The sequence below is a fragment of the Acomys russatus genome, chromosome 1 (assembly GCF_903995435.1).
Source record: "Acomys russatus chromosome 1, mAcoRus1.1, whole genome shotgun sequence".
Lineage (NCBI taxonomy): Eukaryota > Metazoa > Chordata > Mammalia > Rodentia > Muridae > Acomys > Acomys russatus.
In genome coordinates, this window is record NC_067137.1 from 19,407,473 (window position 1) to 19,423,545 (window position 16,073).

The 16,073-nt window shown below is 39.5% G+C and overlaps 1 protein-coding gene across 2 annotated transcripts in view; it reads left to right on the forward strand.

Moving 5' to 3' along the window:
- Memo1 (mediator of cell motility 1) overlaps window positions 1-16,073 on the forward strand; it is a 94,051-nt gene that overhangs the window by 48,869 nt on the left and 29,109 nt on the right. For both annotated transcript variants that reach the window (XM_051167757.1, XM_051167837.1), the window contains 2 exons: window positions 6,163-6,275; window positions 12,155-12,266. In XM_051167757.1, the coding sequence (XP_051023714.1) occupies window positions 6,163-6,275; window positions 12,155-12,266 (225 nt within the window). The remainder of the gene's footprint in view (window positions 1-6,162; window positions 6,276-12,154; window positions 12,267-16,073) is intronic.

The following is a 16,073-nucleotide window of genomic DNA, read 5'->3' on the forward strand; positions in this document are numbered from 1 at the left end:
AGTTTTCGTTTGAAAGCTTCAATTTTATTTTGTACAATAAATATGTCAATTGTTTTGCAGGCTTATTTTGTTTATTTTGTTTGGGAAATTTCTGCCAAATACCTACTATTTGTGTAGTCATTTTCTTGAAGTGAAAGTTGTATTCCATAAAAAAATGTGTCTAGTTCAGCCCTCAGCTCATACACAGTTGATTTTTCTCTGAGATAGACTTTCATCTGCAAAAATGCATCATGAATCTCTCTCCGTGGTTTGAATCTATTTTATCATGCAGTGTTAAAATGTGCTCTCAGGGGTCAAGAATTTTGGTGAAATTGGCCTTTAAAAAACAATGTAGCAGTGAACAGACTATTGACACATGTTGGTTTCACTGCTCTGAAGGGTGTGCTAACAATTTTACTTTGCCTTATTTCTGCAGTTTATGTGCAGATCAGCAGTGAAGAAAGCAGAGACCTTTCTTTCCATTATTCTGAGACTAGTTTGAACTTTGTATAGCCCTTTACAGGGTCTTGAGTGCTGTTAGGAATGTGTAAGATCACACTATGATAGCTGATATATAGACCTAAACGGATGATTTGATTTCAAACATGGGAAAGGCACTGGGAAAGCTTCACTGAGAAAATCAGGGAATGACAACGTGTATAGTTAAACTTGTTAGCTCATCAAGGACCTGTAGAGGCTAGTGCTTCCTTATGTTAACAATCAAGAGGAGGCAAAAGGAGCACAAAAACTTTTGCCAGCTCATTTGAGACTTGAAAATCCTTTTTAGAGACTTTAAAATCCTTTCCGAGGGCTCAGTGGGTAGTGTTTTGCTGCACAGGCATAAAGACTTAAGTTCTGATCCCTAGCACTTATGTAAAATCTTAGTGTGCTGGTGTGCCCCTGAAACCGCAGTGTTGGGGAGTTGGGAGGGTGGATGGTGCGGAGACAGGAAGATCTTTGGGCCTGCTGGCTGAAATAATGAGCTCTAGTTTCAGCTAGACACCTTGTCTCCAAGGATAAAGTGGAGAGCTACCGAGAAGATACCTGGTGTCCAAACCCTGGCTTCCACATGCACCCACATACTACATCCATGCATCGGCCCCCGCCCCCAAGTCATACACACACAGTGGGGAGAAAACAGAGACAACCTACAAAATATTGCTTGTTTTTAAGGGCTTTTCTTGATTTCATAATTATGAAAAGCCAGGAAGGACTTCTTTGTTTGTTTTTTGTTTTTTTGAGACAGGGTTTCTCTGAATAGCCCTGGCTGCCCTGGAACTTGCTTTGTAGACGAGGCTGGCCTCAGAATGGCAGCGGTCTGCCTGCTTCTGCCTTCTGCACGCTGAGATAAAAGAGGTGTGCCACCACCTCAGCTCAGGAAGGACCTTTCAAGTGAGAGCAGGGGAAAGTGAAGTGATAAGATTTATGTTTCCAAAGATTGTAGGCATAAGGTTCTTGTGTAGTTCCAGAGCTGGTTTCTGCAGCCTGTGTCTGGTTGCAGGCCTCTGCAATGTGGTGTTGACACTGCTCCTCAATGGTCACTGATAGGCCAATAAAGCAGCTTACAGCCAATCAGTGAGCAGGGGAGAGAACAGGGCTGGGCTTCCTGCCAGCTAGGGGAGGGGGAATTAGAGGAGGAAGTAGGGGATTCAGCTGTGGAAGAGTTCCAGGAGACATCAGGAGAGGACCTGGAGCAGGGCTACAAAGTGCATGTATCTCTGGGATGTAAGCTGGGAGGAAGCCAAGTTAGCTTAGAGGGTTAAGAATAGAGTAATAACTGCTAAGATATTGTGTTGTGAAGCTTATTATTAAATAAATATAAAAAAGTCTCCATTATTTGTATGCTAGCTGGGTTAAGAGAGAAACAGAAACAAACACAGATTTATTAAAATAACTTTAACAAAAGATTATTTGGGCTGTTAAAGAATTTAAAAGCAGGACTTTTCACTAAGTTCTTTTTCACATTGATGGTTCTAAAGTCTTTTCTGCCTGCTAACAAAATGAATAAATCTGAAATTGAATAGGCAGTTAGGTAGAAACTTGAATTTAATTTATATTTTTCAAAAAGTTTTGTAGGACAAAAAATGTAAAGCCCATGACATTGTTAGTTTTTAGTTAAAATATTTTCTCTTCCTGTGAAACACCTTTAAAAATGACTTATGCTCATTAGTTGGAATACGAAGTTGAAAAAATATGAGGACAACTGCTCATAGGCCTCATTCGTTATAACAGTTTCACAGGTGAGATCTCAGGGGCTGCTGTGTGTGGACCATATTTATCTCCAGGAAAATGTGACTGCCCACCATCCCTCTGTTATTTTGTATTAAAGGTTTCTTTTACCCATCTAGTAACATCCAGGATACTAATCCTGAGGTTATTTCTTTGAAGGCAAAACATTTTGCAGTTTTTTGGTTTTTGTTTTTGTTTTTCAAGACAGGGTTTCTCTGTGTAGCCCTGGCTGTCCTGGACTCGCTTTGTAGACCAGGCTGGCCTCAAACTCACAGAGATCCGCCTGCCTCTGCCTCCCGAGTGCTGGGATTAAAGGCGTGCACCACCACGCCCAGCTACTTTGCAGTTTCTTAAAGGGAAGGAATATAGCCTTGTCTATTTCCCGCCAACCTGTTGCAGTGCCTGTGCTGTTTATGAGGATACATGAACTTCAGTGTTTTTTTTTTTTTTTTTTTGTTTTGTGTTTTGGTTAGGACTTTAGCTAACAGACCTATTTTAAGGTCACTATTATCTTAATAGACCATTTTCTTTTTTTAAAAAAAGTTTTATTTATTTATTATGTATTCAGTATTCTGCCTGCATGTACACCTGAACTCCAGAAGAGGGCACCAGATCTCATTATAGATGGTGGTGAGCCACCATATGGTTGCTGGGAATTGAACACATGACCTCTAGAAGACCAGTCAGTGCTCTTAACCACTGAGCCATCTCTCCAGCCCCCTTAATGTGCTATTTTCAACTGTTTTTGTTGTTGTTGCTGTTAGTATGCCATTTTTAAAGATTTTACATTGATGGCACAGTTTTTTGTTTCTGTAAATTAGTTCTGGTTGTGGTGTGTTTTTACAAAACTAGAAAGAATTTATTGAGAAAACATCTGGCTAGTTCAGATTGGTAGAGACTGTTCTGTATAGGTTGGTTTGACCAAAAGGTCAGCTAACGAAGTAGCCAGCTGTCAGTCAGTTGAAGGCCTTGGGCTCCAGAGACCATCTGCATCTCACTTCTGGAGCAGCACTCATTGTTCCTTCCTAGGTGAAGATAAGCACTCGGCTGACTTGTTGTCTGAGACGGGGTATTTTGTGTAGCCCTCGGCTGGCTTCAAACTCATTGTCTAGGCCAGGCTGGCCTGGGACTCAGAAGAGATCTGTTTGCCCCTGCCTCCTGAATGCTGGGATTAAAGGTGTGTGCTACCACACTTGGCCAGAGACTGAAAGTTTTAAAGTATCATTTTAAATTTTAACTATATACCTTAGATTTTGCCAAAAGCATCCTGATGCTAAGTATTATATACTTTTTTCTCATAAAAACTGATTTCTCACCTAGATCCTCACTCCCCACCTCCCCCACACACATTAAAAGTTTTTCCTCTTCTTCCCTTCCCTATCCTTTCTTCCTCTTCTGTTTTCTTTTGTAAATAGGATCTCACCATGTGGCTTTGGCTAGTCTTACGCTCCTGTGATCAACTGATACCTTGCTTCAGCCTTCTGAATATGTAGACTATAGACATGCACCACTGTGTTTGGACAAATGCCATTGATGCTTAGTTCATATAATTCCTGGCATTAATCAAGTGACGTAAACATTCCCAAGTTACCATTTTATATATATTTCACATTAGACACTAATAAAATAACTAATTAATATTTGTACTGCTGTGATAGAACAGAACAGTATCCCTTGTTTTTGTTCATCTAATAATCTATGAATTTGACTCTTCCACTCCATGATACTGATGATACATCTGATGATACAGATGTGTATTACAGTGCTAAAGGATGGAGAAAGAGGGGCTGGGAAGATGGCTTAGTGATTAAAAGTACTAGCTGCTCTCTTCCAGAGGTCCTGAGTTCAGTTCCCAGCACCCACTTAGTGTCTCACAACCATCTGTCATGGAATCCTGTGCTCTCTTCTGGTGTGCAGGCGTACATGTAGATATAGCACTCAAATATATAAAATATGCATTTAAATCTTAAAAAGATGGAGAAGAGAGGCTGGAGAGATGGCTCAGCGGTTAAGAGCACTGTCTGCTCTTCAAGAGGTCATGAGTTCAATTCCGAGCAACCACATGGTGGTTCACAATCATCTATTAATGTGATCTGATGCCCTCCTCTGCCTGCAGATGTACATGCAGGCAGAGCACTGTATACATAATAATAAATAAATGAATAAATAAAGACGAGAGGGTAGAAGAAGAGATTATCTCTGGCCCACATTGGCCTAAGGATAAAATAATTTCCTGTGAGATTTCTTCCAATTTGAGGACTCAAGGAATAGCTTAAGCCAAGACTTCCTTATCTTTCCCATCCATCTCTAATTTTGAAGTGATATGTCTTTAATAAAAAAGAAAGGATTATTTTTTTAGCTTAGTAATAGATTTTGGTTGGTTGGTTGGTCCGTTCTCTCACTCACTCACTTGATACAATTGGCCCACTACATCTGACATTGCTTTTTAGAGCTAGGGTCTGATTTTTGTAGACCAAGATGACTTTGCATTTCCAGTCATCCTAGATCCTTCTGGCTCACCCTGAGTGTTGGAATATAGGTGAATGCTGCCACACTTGGTACAGCGATACAATTTGTCAGAGTATGTTGTGACTGCACACATTCCGTGTCCTGAAAATCTCTGACCAGGAAGAACTAGGTCATGTTTTGTAGGCACAGAAGCCCATTATCTTGTTTCTTTTTTCACACAGTTTTACCTTTTTTTTTCTTTCTTCAAATCTTTAACTTATTTATGTTTGTATATGGTATGGTAAGATTGTTTTATTTGACTTTCAGAAAACAAAAAGTGCATAGTTTCAGAATTTACATTATAGGGCAAATTTGGATGTTTGATATAAAATAATAGTAAGCAGATATTACTTCTGGCGTTGAGACAAATGGTTTATGAAGATAGTGTGTAGCCCAGTTGTTTTCTTTAGGCTATAGCACAAATAGCAAATCATAAGGTGTCTTTGTACTTGAGAATGATGTATTTGAATAAGAATAGAGAAAGTTGATTACATAGAATTCTTTTCAATAAGATGTCCTATAAATTTGCTACCACAGAAATAATGCCAAAATAGCTTTATTGAATACTTCTTTGTAATGCTGTCTTACATAGATGCTTATAAGTTTGTAGCAGTATTTATTTTTATTAAAAATTTAGAGTTTTAAAATTTTCATAGCTGAAATATTTAAACTGATATTTAGTTTTGAAACTTGTCTCTATATATAGAAATGATTTTATATATAGCATGTATATTATAAAATTTATAGCTAGTATTTTCAATTATTGGACATAAATTCAGATTAAAACTGAGGAGCAAATTCAGTTCTATTGTAATGGAATTCCATGAACTATGGCTTTAGTTCGCAGAAGTCTCATTTCCTCACAGTTCTGGAAAACTAGAGGGCCAGTTTTACGGCCTGATAGAGCTGGTTTCTTTGAAGCTTTTTTTTTTTTTTGGCTACTCGGCCTCTTACTACGAGACTGTTAGGGATGTCCTTGGAGTCGTGTGTTGTGCTTGTGTCCTGTGTGTCTTCCTGCACCTTTCCCCTGTACTACACCTGTCCCAGGGTCATGCTACATAACCCTGGCTGGCTAGAACTCACTATGGCTTCAAACTTGTAGCAGTCCTTGCTTCAGGGGTCCCAAGTTCTAGGATTATATGGGACTCCACTCCTGGCTTTGACTTTTTAAAAAAAATATAAATATATCAGTCACATTGATAAGGGACTCATTTTAACTCCATTAGCTCTTGAAAAATTTATCTCTAGATTGCCCTGCAGTCAGATATGGGAAGTTGGAACTGCAGTATATGAATTTTGGTGAGAACATAATTTAGCTCTTATATTCACAGACTGTAATAAAAGTAGGTACTCAGCTTAAAAAACAAGTACAATTTAAAGTTACTTTTCCTTTTAAGATTTGTGTAGAAGTACATTTGTTCTGTGTTTCTGTTGTGTATCTCCCAGCCGGAGAATTTTCATCCTTGGGCCTTCCCATCATGTGCCCCTGTCTCGATGTGCACTCTCCAGTGTGGATATATATAGGACTCCACTGTATGACCTTCGTATTGACCAAAAGAGTAAGTATATAGAAATCATACAGCTTTTAAACAGCTAAAGCCCATTTAATAAGGATTGCAATTTAATTTAAACATTTTAAACAGACACAAATATCATAAATAATATCTCAACTAAATTTTTGTGTTGTTACTAATTTGTATAAACTAGACACAAAAACCAGTGGTATTTTCCTGATAACTACGAAAATCTGTTAAAGGCATTTAGCTCCGTACCATAGTGGTTACATTTATATTTAGAGAAATACTTTGCTTGTGTTATGCCATGAAGCAAGAAATTAGTATACATGCCACCACCCTAATGAGAGACTCGGCAACCTAACTTTATTTTGATGTGTATCACTTTTTTCATTTATAATGATGGCAATAATATTTTAATTTCCTCTCATTGCTTTTTTTTTTTATGGGAAAAATGATTCTATACTTTTTTTAGGCTCTGAAAGATAGTAGAGAAGTTTCAAATATATTTTGTTTTTAACGTGTGTTATTTATTTGTGTATGTATGCATGTTTGTGTGCTTGCATGTCTGTGGGCATATATATGTGTATAAAGGTGCACGTGTGCTGTGTGGAGGCTTGAGGTTAATGTTGGGTGTCTTCCTTGGTCATTCCATACCTGATAAATCATTGAGGCAGTGTCTCAGAATTCAGAGCTTGCTATTTTGGCTCACCTTGATATATATACGCATATATATATATATATAAAATTTATATATATGACACAAACACATATATAGGAGGGGACTCTTGTGTACTGGGCTTGCCATACCTATTTAGCTTTTTTTTTTTTTTTTGTCCTGTATTAGTTTTTTAAAATTATTTATTTGATTAACATCCTGATCATAGCCCCCTCCCTTTTCTCCTCCCAATCCCTCCCTCCCTTTTTCCCCATCCCTCCTCTCCTACTCAGAAAAGGGGAGTCCTCCTACCAACCCATTGCAGCACATCAAATCCTATCAGAATTGAGCACATCCTCTTCCCCTGTGGCCTGGTGAGGCAGTCCCGCCAGGCAACAGGGCCCCCATGAAGCCTGGGCTGCCCATCGGCTACATTTGTGTAGAGGTCGAGGTACAGTCCATGCATGGTCCCTTCCGCTCAGTTTAGTTGGTCGTCTTTTTTTTTTTGTTTGTTTTGTTTTGTTTTTCGAGACAAGGTTTCTCTGTGTAGCCTTGGCTGTCCTAGACTTGCTTTGTAGACCAGGCTGGCCTCAAACTCACAGCGATCCGCCTGCCTCTGCCTCCCGAGTGCTGGGATTAAAGGTGTGTGCCACCACGCCTGGCTTAGTCGGTCTTCTTACAGACTTTCTGTCTCCTCAGGGTTCTTTTATCCTTCCCCCCACTTTCCCACAAGACACCCTATGCTTTGCCCAATGTTTGGCTGTGAGTCTCAACATATGTTTCGATCCACCGCTGCGTGAAGCCTCTCGGAGGACAGCTATGCTAGGCTCCTGCCTGCAAGCATAGCAGAGTGTCTTCAATGGGGTCAGGGGTTGGTTCTCTCCCATGGGGTGGGTATCAGGTTGGGCCAGTTCTTGGTTTGCCGTTCCCTCAGTCTCTGCTCCGTCTTTATCTCTGCCTATCTTGTAGGCAGGGTAATTTTTGGCTTGAAGTTTTTATGAGTGGGTTGGCGTTTGCTTCCCTCTTACTAGGAGCCCTGTCTGCTTAGTGCTAGTTCATGAGCTGGTCTGCTAGCCTGCTAGCCGATCATCTGTTGGCCACCACCAGGGGTACGCCAGAAACACCAGATATCAACGGACCAACTGGCCACCCCCCTTCACTTTGTCTAAGGGATGCCCCGTTTCCCTCTCTCCCACTGTCTGTCTCTCTTTACCCTCATGACCCACTCAGGGTCTAACTCCTCTCCTTTTCCCATCCCCCAAACAAATCTCTCAATATCATATCTGTAGTGTGGCATCTCATTTTAAATGATAACAGTTAGAGAGTGTCCTCTTCTGTCTCCATGACCTCTGCTACTAGGAGTCTCATCTAGAGTCACCCCCATATCCTCCCAGAAGCCTACCCTGTCGTAGGTCTCCAGCTTGTCACAGAGATGCCCTTGCTCTTCTCTCTGCAGGCCCTCTGTCCTCCCATCCCTGCTCTCCCCAGCTCTGTGTTCTCTCCTGCCTTGATTTCTCTCTTCAACTCTTTCCCCTGTCTATTCTATTTCCCCTTCTGAGGGAGGTTGAATTATTGTTCCTTGGATCCTCCTGGTTACTTATTTTCTTTGGGTCCACTTATAGGTAAGTACATACCATTATGCCTTTCTGGGTATGGGTTACCTCACTCAGGATATTTTCTAGTTAAATTTTTAAAAAAATTTTAATCACTTTACAGTCTTATCTCAGTCCCCTCCCTATTCTCCACCCAGTCCCGTCCTCATGCTCCCCTCTCCATATTTCTCCCTCTTCTAAGACAAGGAGGGGCCCTAAGGAATACAAACCCACTCTGGCATCTCAGGACACAGCAGGTCTAAGCACATCCTCTCCCATTGAGGCCAGAGAAGGCTGCCCAGCTAGGGGAAAAGGGATCCAAAGGCAGGCAACAGAGTTAGAGACAGCCTCTGCTCCCATATGGCCAAGCTGCATATATACATGTAGGGGGTCTTGGCCCAGCCCTTGCATGCTCCACTGTTGGTGCTTCAGTCTCTGTGAACCCCCATGGGTCCAGGCTAGTTGACTCTGTAGGTCTTCTTGTGGTGTCCTCGACCCCTCAGGCTCCCTCAATCTTTCCTCCCGCTCTTCTACAAGAGTCCCCTAGCTTGACCTTTTGTTTGGCTGTGGGTCTCTGCATCTGTTTCCATCAGCTGCTGGATGAAGCCTCTCAGAAGACAGTTGCTTTTATTAGAGTATTTTATCACAGCAATCATCATTTTCACTCACTTGAAGACATTTTCTAATGTTTTTGTTACCCCATTTTGGAGTATGACATTTAATATATTTGTCAGTTTCCAGAATATTTTTTTTGTGCACTGATTGCTAATCTAAGTCATCTCATTGTCAGAGAAAACCCTTTGTATCTGTTCAATCACTTTCTATTTTAAGACTCACTTTATGATGTAGCAGGTAGTCTATAGACTATTTCATGTGCATTGGGAGGATGCATAGTGTGCAGATATCATTGATATCTGTTATGCTGATGGTGTTGCCAATTATTAGGGAACCCACATAAGGACCAAGCTGCACATTTGCTACATATGTGTAGGGGCCTAGGTCCAGCCCATGCAAGCTCTCTGGTTGGTGGTTCAGTCTCTGTGAGCCCCAGTGGTACAAGGTTAGTTGACTTTGTAGGTCTTCTTGTGGTGTCCTTGACCCGTCGAGATCCCTCGACCTTTCTCCTACTCTTTCACAGAACTCCCCGAGCTCAGCCTACTGGGTCTCTGCATCTGTTTCCATCTGCTGCTGGATGAAGCCTCTCAGAAGACAGTTATGCTAGGCACCTGTCTGTAAACATAGCAGAGTATCATTAATAGTGACAGGGGTTGTCTCTCTCCCATGGGGTGGGTCTCAAGTTGGGCTAGTCATTAATTGGTTTGCCATTCCCCCAATCTCTGCTCCATCTTCATCCCTACATTTCCTACAGGCAGGACAGACTTTGGGTCGAAGGTTTTATGGGTGGTTTGGCATTTCCTTCCCTCCACCAGAAGTCCTACCTGGCTACAGGAAGTGGTTACTTCATAGTCCATATCTCCCCCCAAATAGCCAGGGTCTTAGCCAGGGTCACCACATAGACTCCTGGTGCCTGTCCAGCTTTTTACATGGATTCTCAAGCCCAAATCTAGTCCTTCATTTGTATGGTACATTTTACCTGCTAAGACATCTGTCCAGCTCCCGTGTCCGTTGTTTGGTTTTCCTCCTAGAATTTCAGTGGTTATATTTTGTGTACGTGTGTATTGTGTAGTGTGGTCTCCTGTGAGTGAGCATACATTGTGTGTGTGCTGTGTCTGTGCTCTCTAGTCTTTTCTTTTGAGATTATGTCTCTCACTGGCCTAGAACTCGCCTTGAATGCTAGGTTGGCTGGCCAAGGAGCCCAGGGACCCGCCTTTTCTTTACTTCCTCACGGGGTCATTACTGTGCATGTTATGTGTGGATTCTGGGATCTTACTCAGGTGCTCGTGCTTTCTTGAGAAGCGTTTTACGTACTGAGGAAGTCATCTTCCCAGTTCCCCGATGTCATTAAAAAATATCTATTTCTTATACAATAAATGTAATATAAAAAATACAAAACAGTATATAGAATAGAATAGTAAATTGATATAATCATACCCACAATTTATTCTGGATTTTTTCGTCTCCTGAAGTGTTGGAATTGTCTCCTTCAGTTAATTAAATTTTATTTCAAGGCTGGTTGTGGTGGCGCACACCTCTAATCCCAGCACTCGGGAGGCAGAGGCAGGCAGATCACTGTGAGTTAGAGGCCAGCCTGGTCTACAAAGTGAGTCCAGGACAGCCAGGGCTACACAGAGAAACCCTGTCTCAATGTCCGCCCCCCCCAATCATATGTCATTATTATGCTATTGTTATTCATTCAATATGCTATTATTTCATTAAGATTTACAGTAATCTCCTACATTGAATGAAAGGTGTCATTTGTAAAAGAAATAGTTAGCTCTTTTAGGCCTTATTTTTGGCCCTGATTTTTTATAATATGAGATTGTTTCATAGAATAGTAGCAATTTGTTACTTGAATAGATCTTATTAATAAAAATAGAATATTGCCTTTCTGTATCCTTAAGGGACACACTTTTCCTTTTTTTATATTTGTTTATTTTATTTTATGGGTGTGAGTGTTTTGTTCACATGTCTGTGCACCGTGTGCCTCCCTAGTACCGGAGAAGGTTGGAAGAGGGTTTTAGATTCCCTGAATCTGGAGCTGTAGATGGTTGTGAGCCGCTATGTGGGCATTGGGAATTGAACCTTGGTTCTTTGCAAGAACTAACTACTAACTACTGAGCCATCTCTAAAGGACACCCCCTCTCCCCCCACCTTCCTCCACACACCATTTTTAAGAGTCTTGTTTGCTACAAGCAAAGAAATGGTTAAATTTTTTAAAAAAGGTGTTCTGTAGAGATGATGTCTTAACTGCCATTTCTTTTCCTTTTGTCTGTCTGTCTGTCTGTCTGTCTGCCTTGTCCCCTCCCTTCCTGGTCCTTCTCTGTAGCCCGGGCTGGTCTTGAATTGTGGTCCTTATGCTTTATTTAGCCTCCGAGTAGCTGGGGTTATTAGTGTGTGCCACCAAACCTGACTCAATTATTTCTCTGTTGTGCTTTTACATATTAAATTTCTTGTCTTGCTCTACAATATTCAGTTTTAAGTATAGCTCATCAGAAATATCTGGATAGCTAAATCATTTTAAGTTGGCGTTAATACTGTGGTGGATTTATGATTTCTGCCATAAGTTAACGTTTGAATTTTAGGAAAAATAGAATTGGAAATAAGAATTTTTATGCTGTTCGTATTGTAGAAACATGAAGTGAAACAATAAAACTACATAATTTATTATAAAAAGAAAGCAAAACTTACCTATATTAACCTTATATGTAAATATATTGGTGATTTTTCTCTGTTATAGTAGGAATTCTAATGAACTGTTTGGCTAGAGCACTTAGATTTAAATCCAAAGAATGGCCTAGACCCAGAGTTTATCTTAGAAATATTAAAAGGAATTGATGAAAAAATGTACTATGTTACTATCCAAATAGTAAGTCTTTACATGCATTATATTATGTAGCAAAATTAGCCAATCTGTCCTTCACTTATAATAAAAAATGGAATATGTGGTGCTTTTGTTTCTTGCTATAGCTTATAGTTTTCTGTTGCTGGGTGGAAGTTCATAACATAAATGCCTACATTAATATTTGTTTTAATATATTTTGAAATCTCTTTAGTTTATGGAGAGCTATGGAAGACAGGAATGTTTGAACGCATGTCTCTGCAGACAGATGAAGATGAACACAGTATTGAAATGCATTTGCCTTATACAGCTAAAGCCATGGAAAGGTATATTGATTAATATAAGAAATCCCTGAGAAATGAGTTACTAATTTCTTTGGAATGATTTTAGCTTAGGATAAGGTAATTTTTAAAAGCTAGGAGATTAAAAAGTTTGTGTTTAAATTGAAATAAAAATTGGAGATTGAAATTCTTTATGAAGATTAAAGTTGATTTTTAACTAGTTGTTTATTAAGGTTCAGCATGTGAATTGACCTGATTGTTTTTTAGGTGGAAATTAAAACAACCCATATGTGCGTTTGGGTTGATGTACCTTGGTTTGCTTGGTATAATAGCCAATAAACATTTTCATGTTTTAGAATAATCATTATTTTCTCTTATGATATAGTGCTATAATTTTAAAACTTTAAATTTGGAAATATCTTTGGAAGTGTTTTCAGAATTTCATAAAGGTACATAAGACTTAGATTTAACCGACGATGATGACGCCATACCCACTGGCAGGCCTCCTGTGGTTAGGGTGCTCTAGGACGATAAGTGGTAGAGAAAATGGCAGGATCTACTTTGCTCTCTACCATATATTTCAGTGCCCAGTCTTTGGCACTGAATTGATTTATTTAGAAAAATGAAAGATAAACTGTCTGTATAGTTCTCTTTTCATTGCTACATTTGAGTTAAAAAGTCTCCTTTGTAGATCAGTTTCTATTTTTTGTATGCCATTTCTTTTCTTTAAAAAGTTATTTTGGGGGGGCTGAGTGTGGTGGTGTGCGCCTTTAATCCCAGCACTCAGGAGGCAGAGGCAGGCGGATCGCTGTGAGTTCGAGGCCAGCCTGGTCTACAAAAGCGAGTCCAGGACAGCCAGAGCTGTTACACAGAGCAACCATGTCTCGAAAAACCTATATATATATATAAATAAATTTTGTGTACATTGGTGTTTGCTTGCATGTATATTAGAGTCCCTGAAATGAGAGTTATATTGACAGTTGTGAGCCGCTATGTGGTTGCTGGGACTTGATCCCACATGGTCTTTTGGAAGAACAACCAGTGCTTTTAATTGCTGAGCCCTCTCTCCAGCCCCCTGCGTGTCATTTCTTAATAGTTTCAGCAATTCTGAAGGCATGGTGCTTTTCTTCCTGTACTCTTTTTACTGTGTTTTCTTAATATACTTACAATGTTTATCATTTAAATGTATTAATAAGCTTTAATCTTTTAATGCAGATATGGGTTATTTATTTTTGGCTGGTATACTTATGACTAGCTAAAGACTAAGGCTTTTCATGATGAATTATTTTTTCTTCTTACAATTTTGTGTGCTAGTTTTTTGTTGTTGTTGGCATTTTATTTATCTTTTAGAACTTAAAAAACTTCCTTTATTATTTTGTTTTATGTGTGTGAGTGTTTTTGCCCGCATGTATATCTATGAAGCACATGTGTGTGCTTGGTGCCTGAGAGGCCAAGAGAAGTCATAGGAGCTCTTGGTACTGGAGTTATAGACCGCTGTGAGCCACCGTGGGTGCTCTAACCAGACCCGGGGTTTGTGGGAAAAGAAGTCAGTGCTCTTAACCACTGAGCTCTCTCTCTGGCTGATTTTTCTGAACTAGGGTCTTGTGTAGCCTATGCCAGCCATGAACTTAGGGCAGGCCTTCTAGTTTAATTTCTCGCTGCTGAGATTGTAGGTAGAGGTTTAACATCTAGCTTAAATTTTGTGTAGCTGATATCTTAACTAGATCTGAATGATTTCTCAATAATTTTTGTGTAATTTGTTATGATTGATTTTATTTCATGACTGTGGTTTTTTTCCTTGTGTATTCAAAGTTTTATTGCCTTTTGTTGTTCACATTTCTTCACTCTTAGCCATGAAGAAGTATATAAATCTGAAGATGTTCACAAAAATATATGCAATATCAAATCACAATTTTAGGTTCAGTTTTTGTTTGTTTGTTTGAGACAGGGTCTACTGTATGTGTGGCACTGGCCTGGAGTGCACCTTGTAGTCCAGGCTGGATTTGGGGTCCCTCTGCTTTAGCCTCCTGAGTCCTGGGATTGTGTGCCTAACCAAGTGTCTTTTATTATGTTCTAATTTTTTTGGGGGGGGGGGAGTCTTTTTTGATTTGGTAGCATAGTTCGAATTCCCCATTCACCAAAGAAAGATTGTCTTTTGGTCATTTGCTGAAAAATTTATATATTTCACCGTGAGGATCAGCTGATTGCAGTATAATATATTCAATAAGCTAACAAGATTCTAAAGGAGGGTTTAAAAAACATGTTGTTACTTTGAAAGTGAAGTATGTTACTGTAGGAAATTTATGAAAATAGAAATTTGAGACAAACAAAGACAATTTCAATTCATAACTCTCTCTCTTAGTTTTCAGTGAACTCTTCCCATATCCTGTTAGGACCCCTAATATTACTTCTAGAAGAAATCATATGCACGTGTTCATATTTACTGTGTTTTGTCAATTAATGATCACTGAGTAATGAATTATTACAGAATTGAGTGGCTTAAAAATCACAACTTTTGGAGGCTGGAAACATGGCTTGGTGGTTAAGAGCACAGGTTGCTCTTTGTACACTTAAAGTGGCTCTTTTTAGTAGATTCTCTTATCTACAGAGAATACAAGATGACCTCACTTGGTAGCTGGAGAGATGGCTCAGCGGTTAAAGAGCACTGGCTGCTCTTCCAGAGGTCCTGAGTTCAATTCCCAGCAACCACATGGTGGCTCACAACCATCTGTAATGGAATCTGATACCTCTTCTGATGTGCATGAAAACAAAGTCATTTTGTTTTTGTTTTGTTTTGTTTTGTTTTGTTTTGATATAGGGTTTCTCTGTGTTGTCCAGGCTGTCCTGGACTGGCTTTGTAGACCAGGCCTCGAAGAAAACAGAGTAATTTCGAGTGGTCATATTTGTAGATGATAAAACTGAGTAGCTCTTTGGATGATAGGTTAATAAGTCTGTTTTTCTTCCACAGCATAGTTCTTTAGTGTGGTCCCTGCCCGGAGCAACTAAAGTCTGTACTACGTCTCTTGTGCCTATAAGAACTGGCCCAAATAATTTCAGTTAATAGCTAATTTCAGTTAGGATAGCTATTAGTTGATTTAAAACTCTTAATTTAAATAAAAAATGAAATGCTCTTTTAAAAATGATTTTCATATCATGAAGTATATGTATATTGTTATTATTTTTATTAGTTCATGTGATTACAAAAGAGTTACTAGTATCCAGTTGTGGATATCTGACACATGCCTGTGATAATAGCAGTTGGAAGGCTCATGAGTTCTAAGCCTGATGCTTGTGAGTTGTTTTTGACAGGTTACATTGTTATAGCACAGGATGGCTTGGAATTCAGAATGATCCTCCTCAGCTGCTTGCTGGGATTGTAGCTGTGAGCCACCATACCAGGCTTACTTTTTAAATCAGTTTTTTAAACATTTAACTTTACCCCTTCCCCAAGTTTTTATTATTACAAACAAATGTTATATGATTTTAAAGTGACTATTTAATGTATTACTTATACTTTATTTTTCTGTTATTTGTAGTTCTGTTATTTGAATTCTTTAGTTCAAAAATGATAATTCATAGAGCTTTTGCTTATCTTACATGTGTAGTGTGTGTGTCTGTACGTGTGTTGTGCAGTTGTTTTCATATGGTATGGAGGCTAGAGGCTAATTCTTGATTGCTCTTCATCTTACCTTTTAAGACATGGTCTCTTACTGAACTCAGAACTCACTTCTTGGTTAGACCGGTTGGTCACCTGTGAGCTCCCGGATCCTGTCTTTGTCTCTGCAGAACCAAGGGCTACAGATGCGCACCATATGTTTAGCTTTTACATGGGCACTGGGTATAAAACTCAGG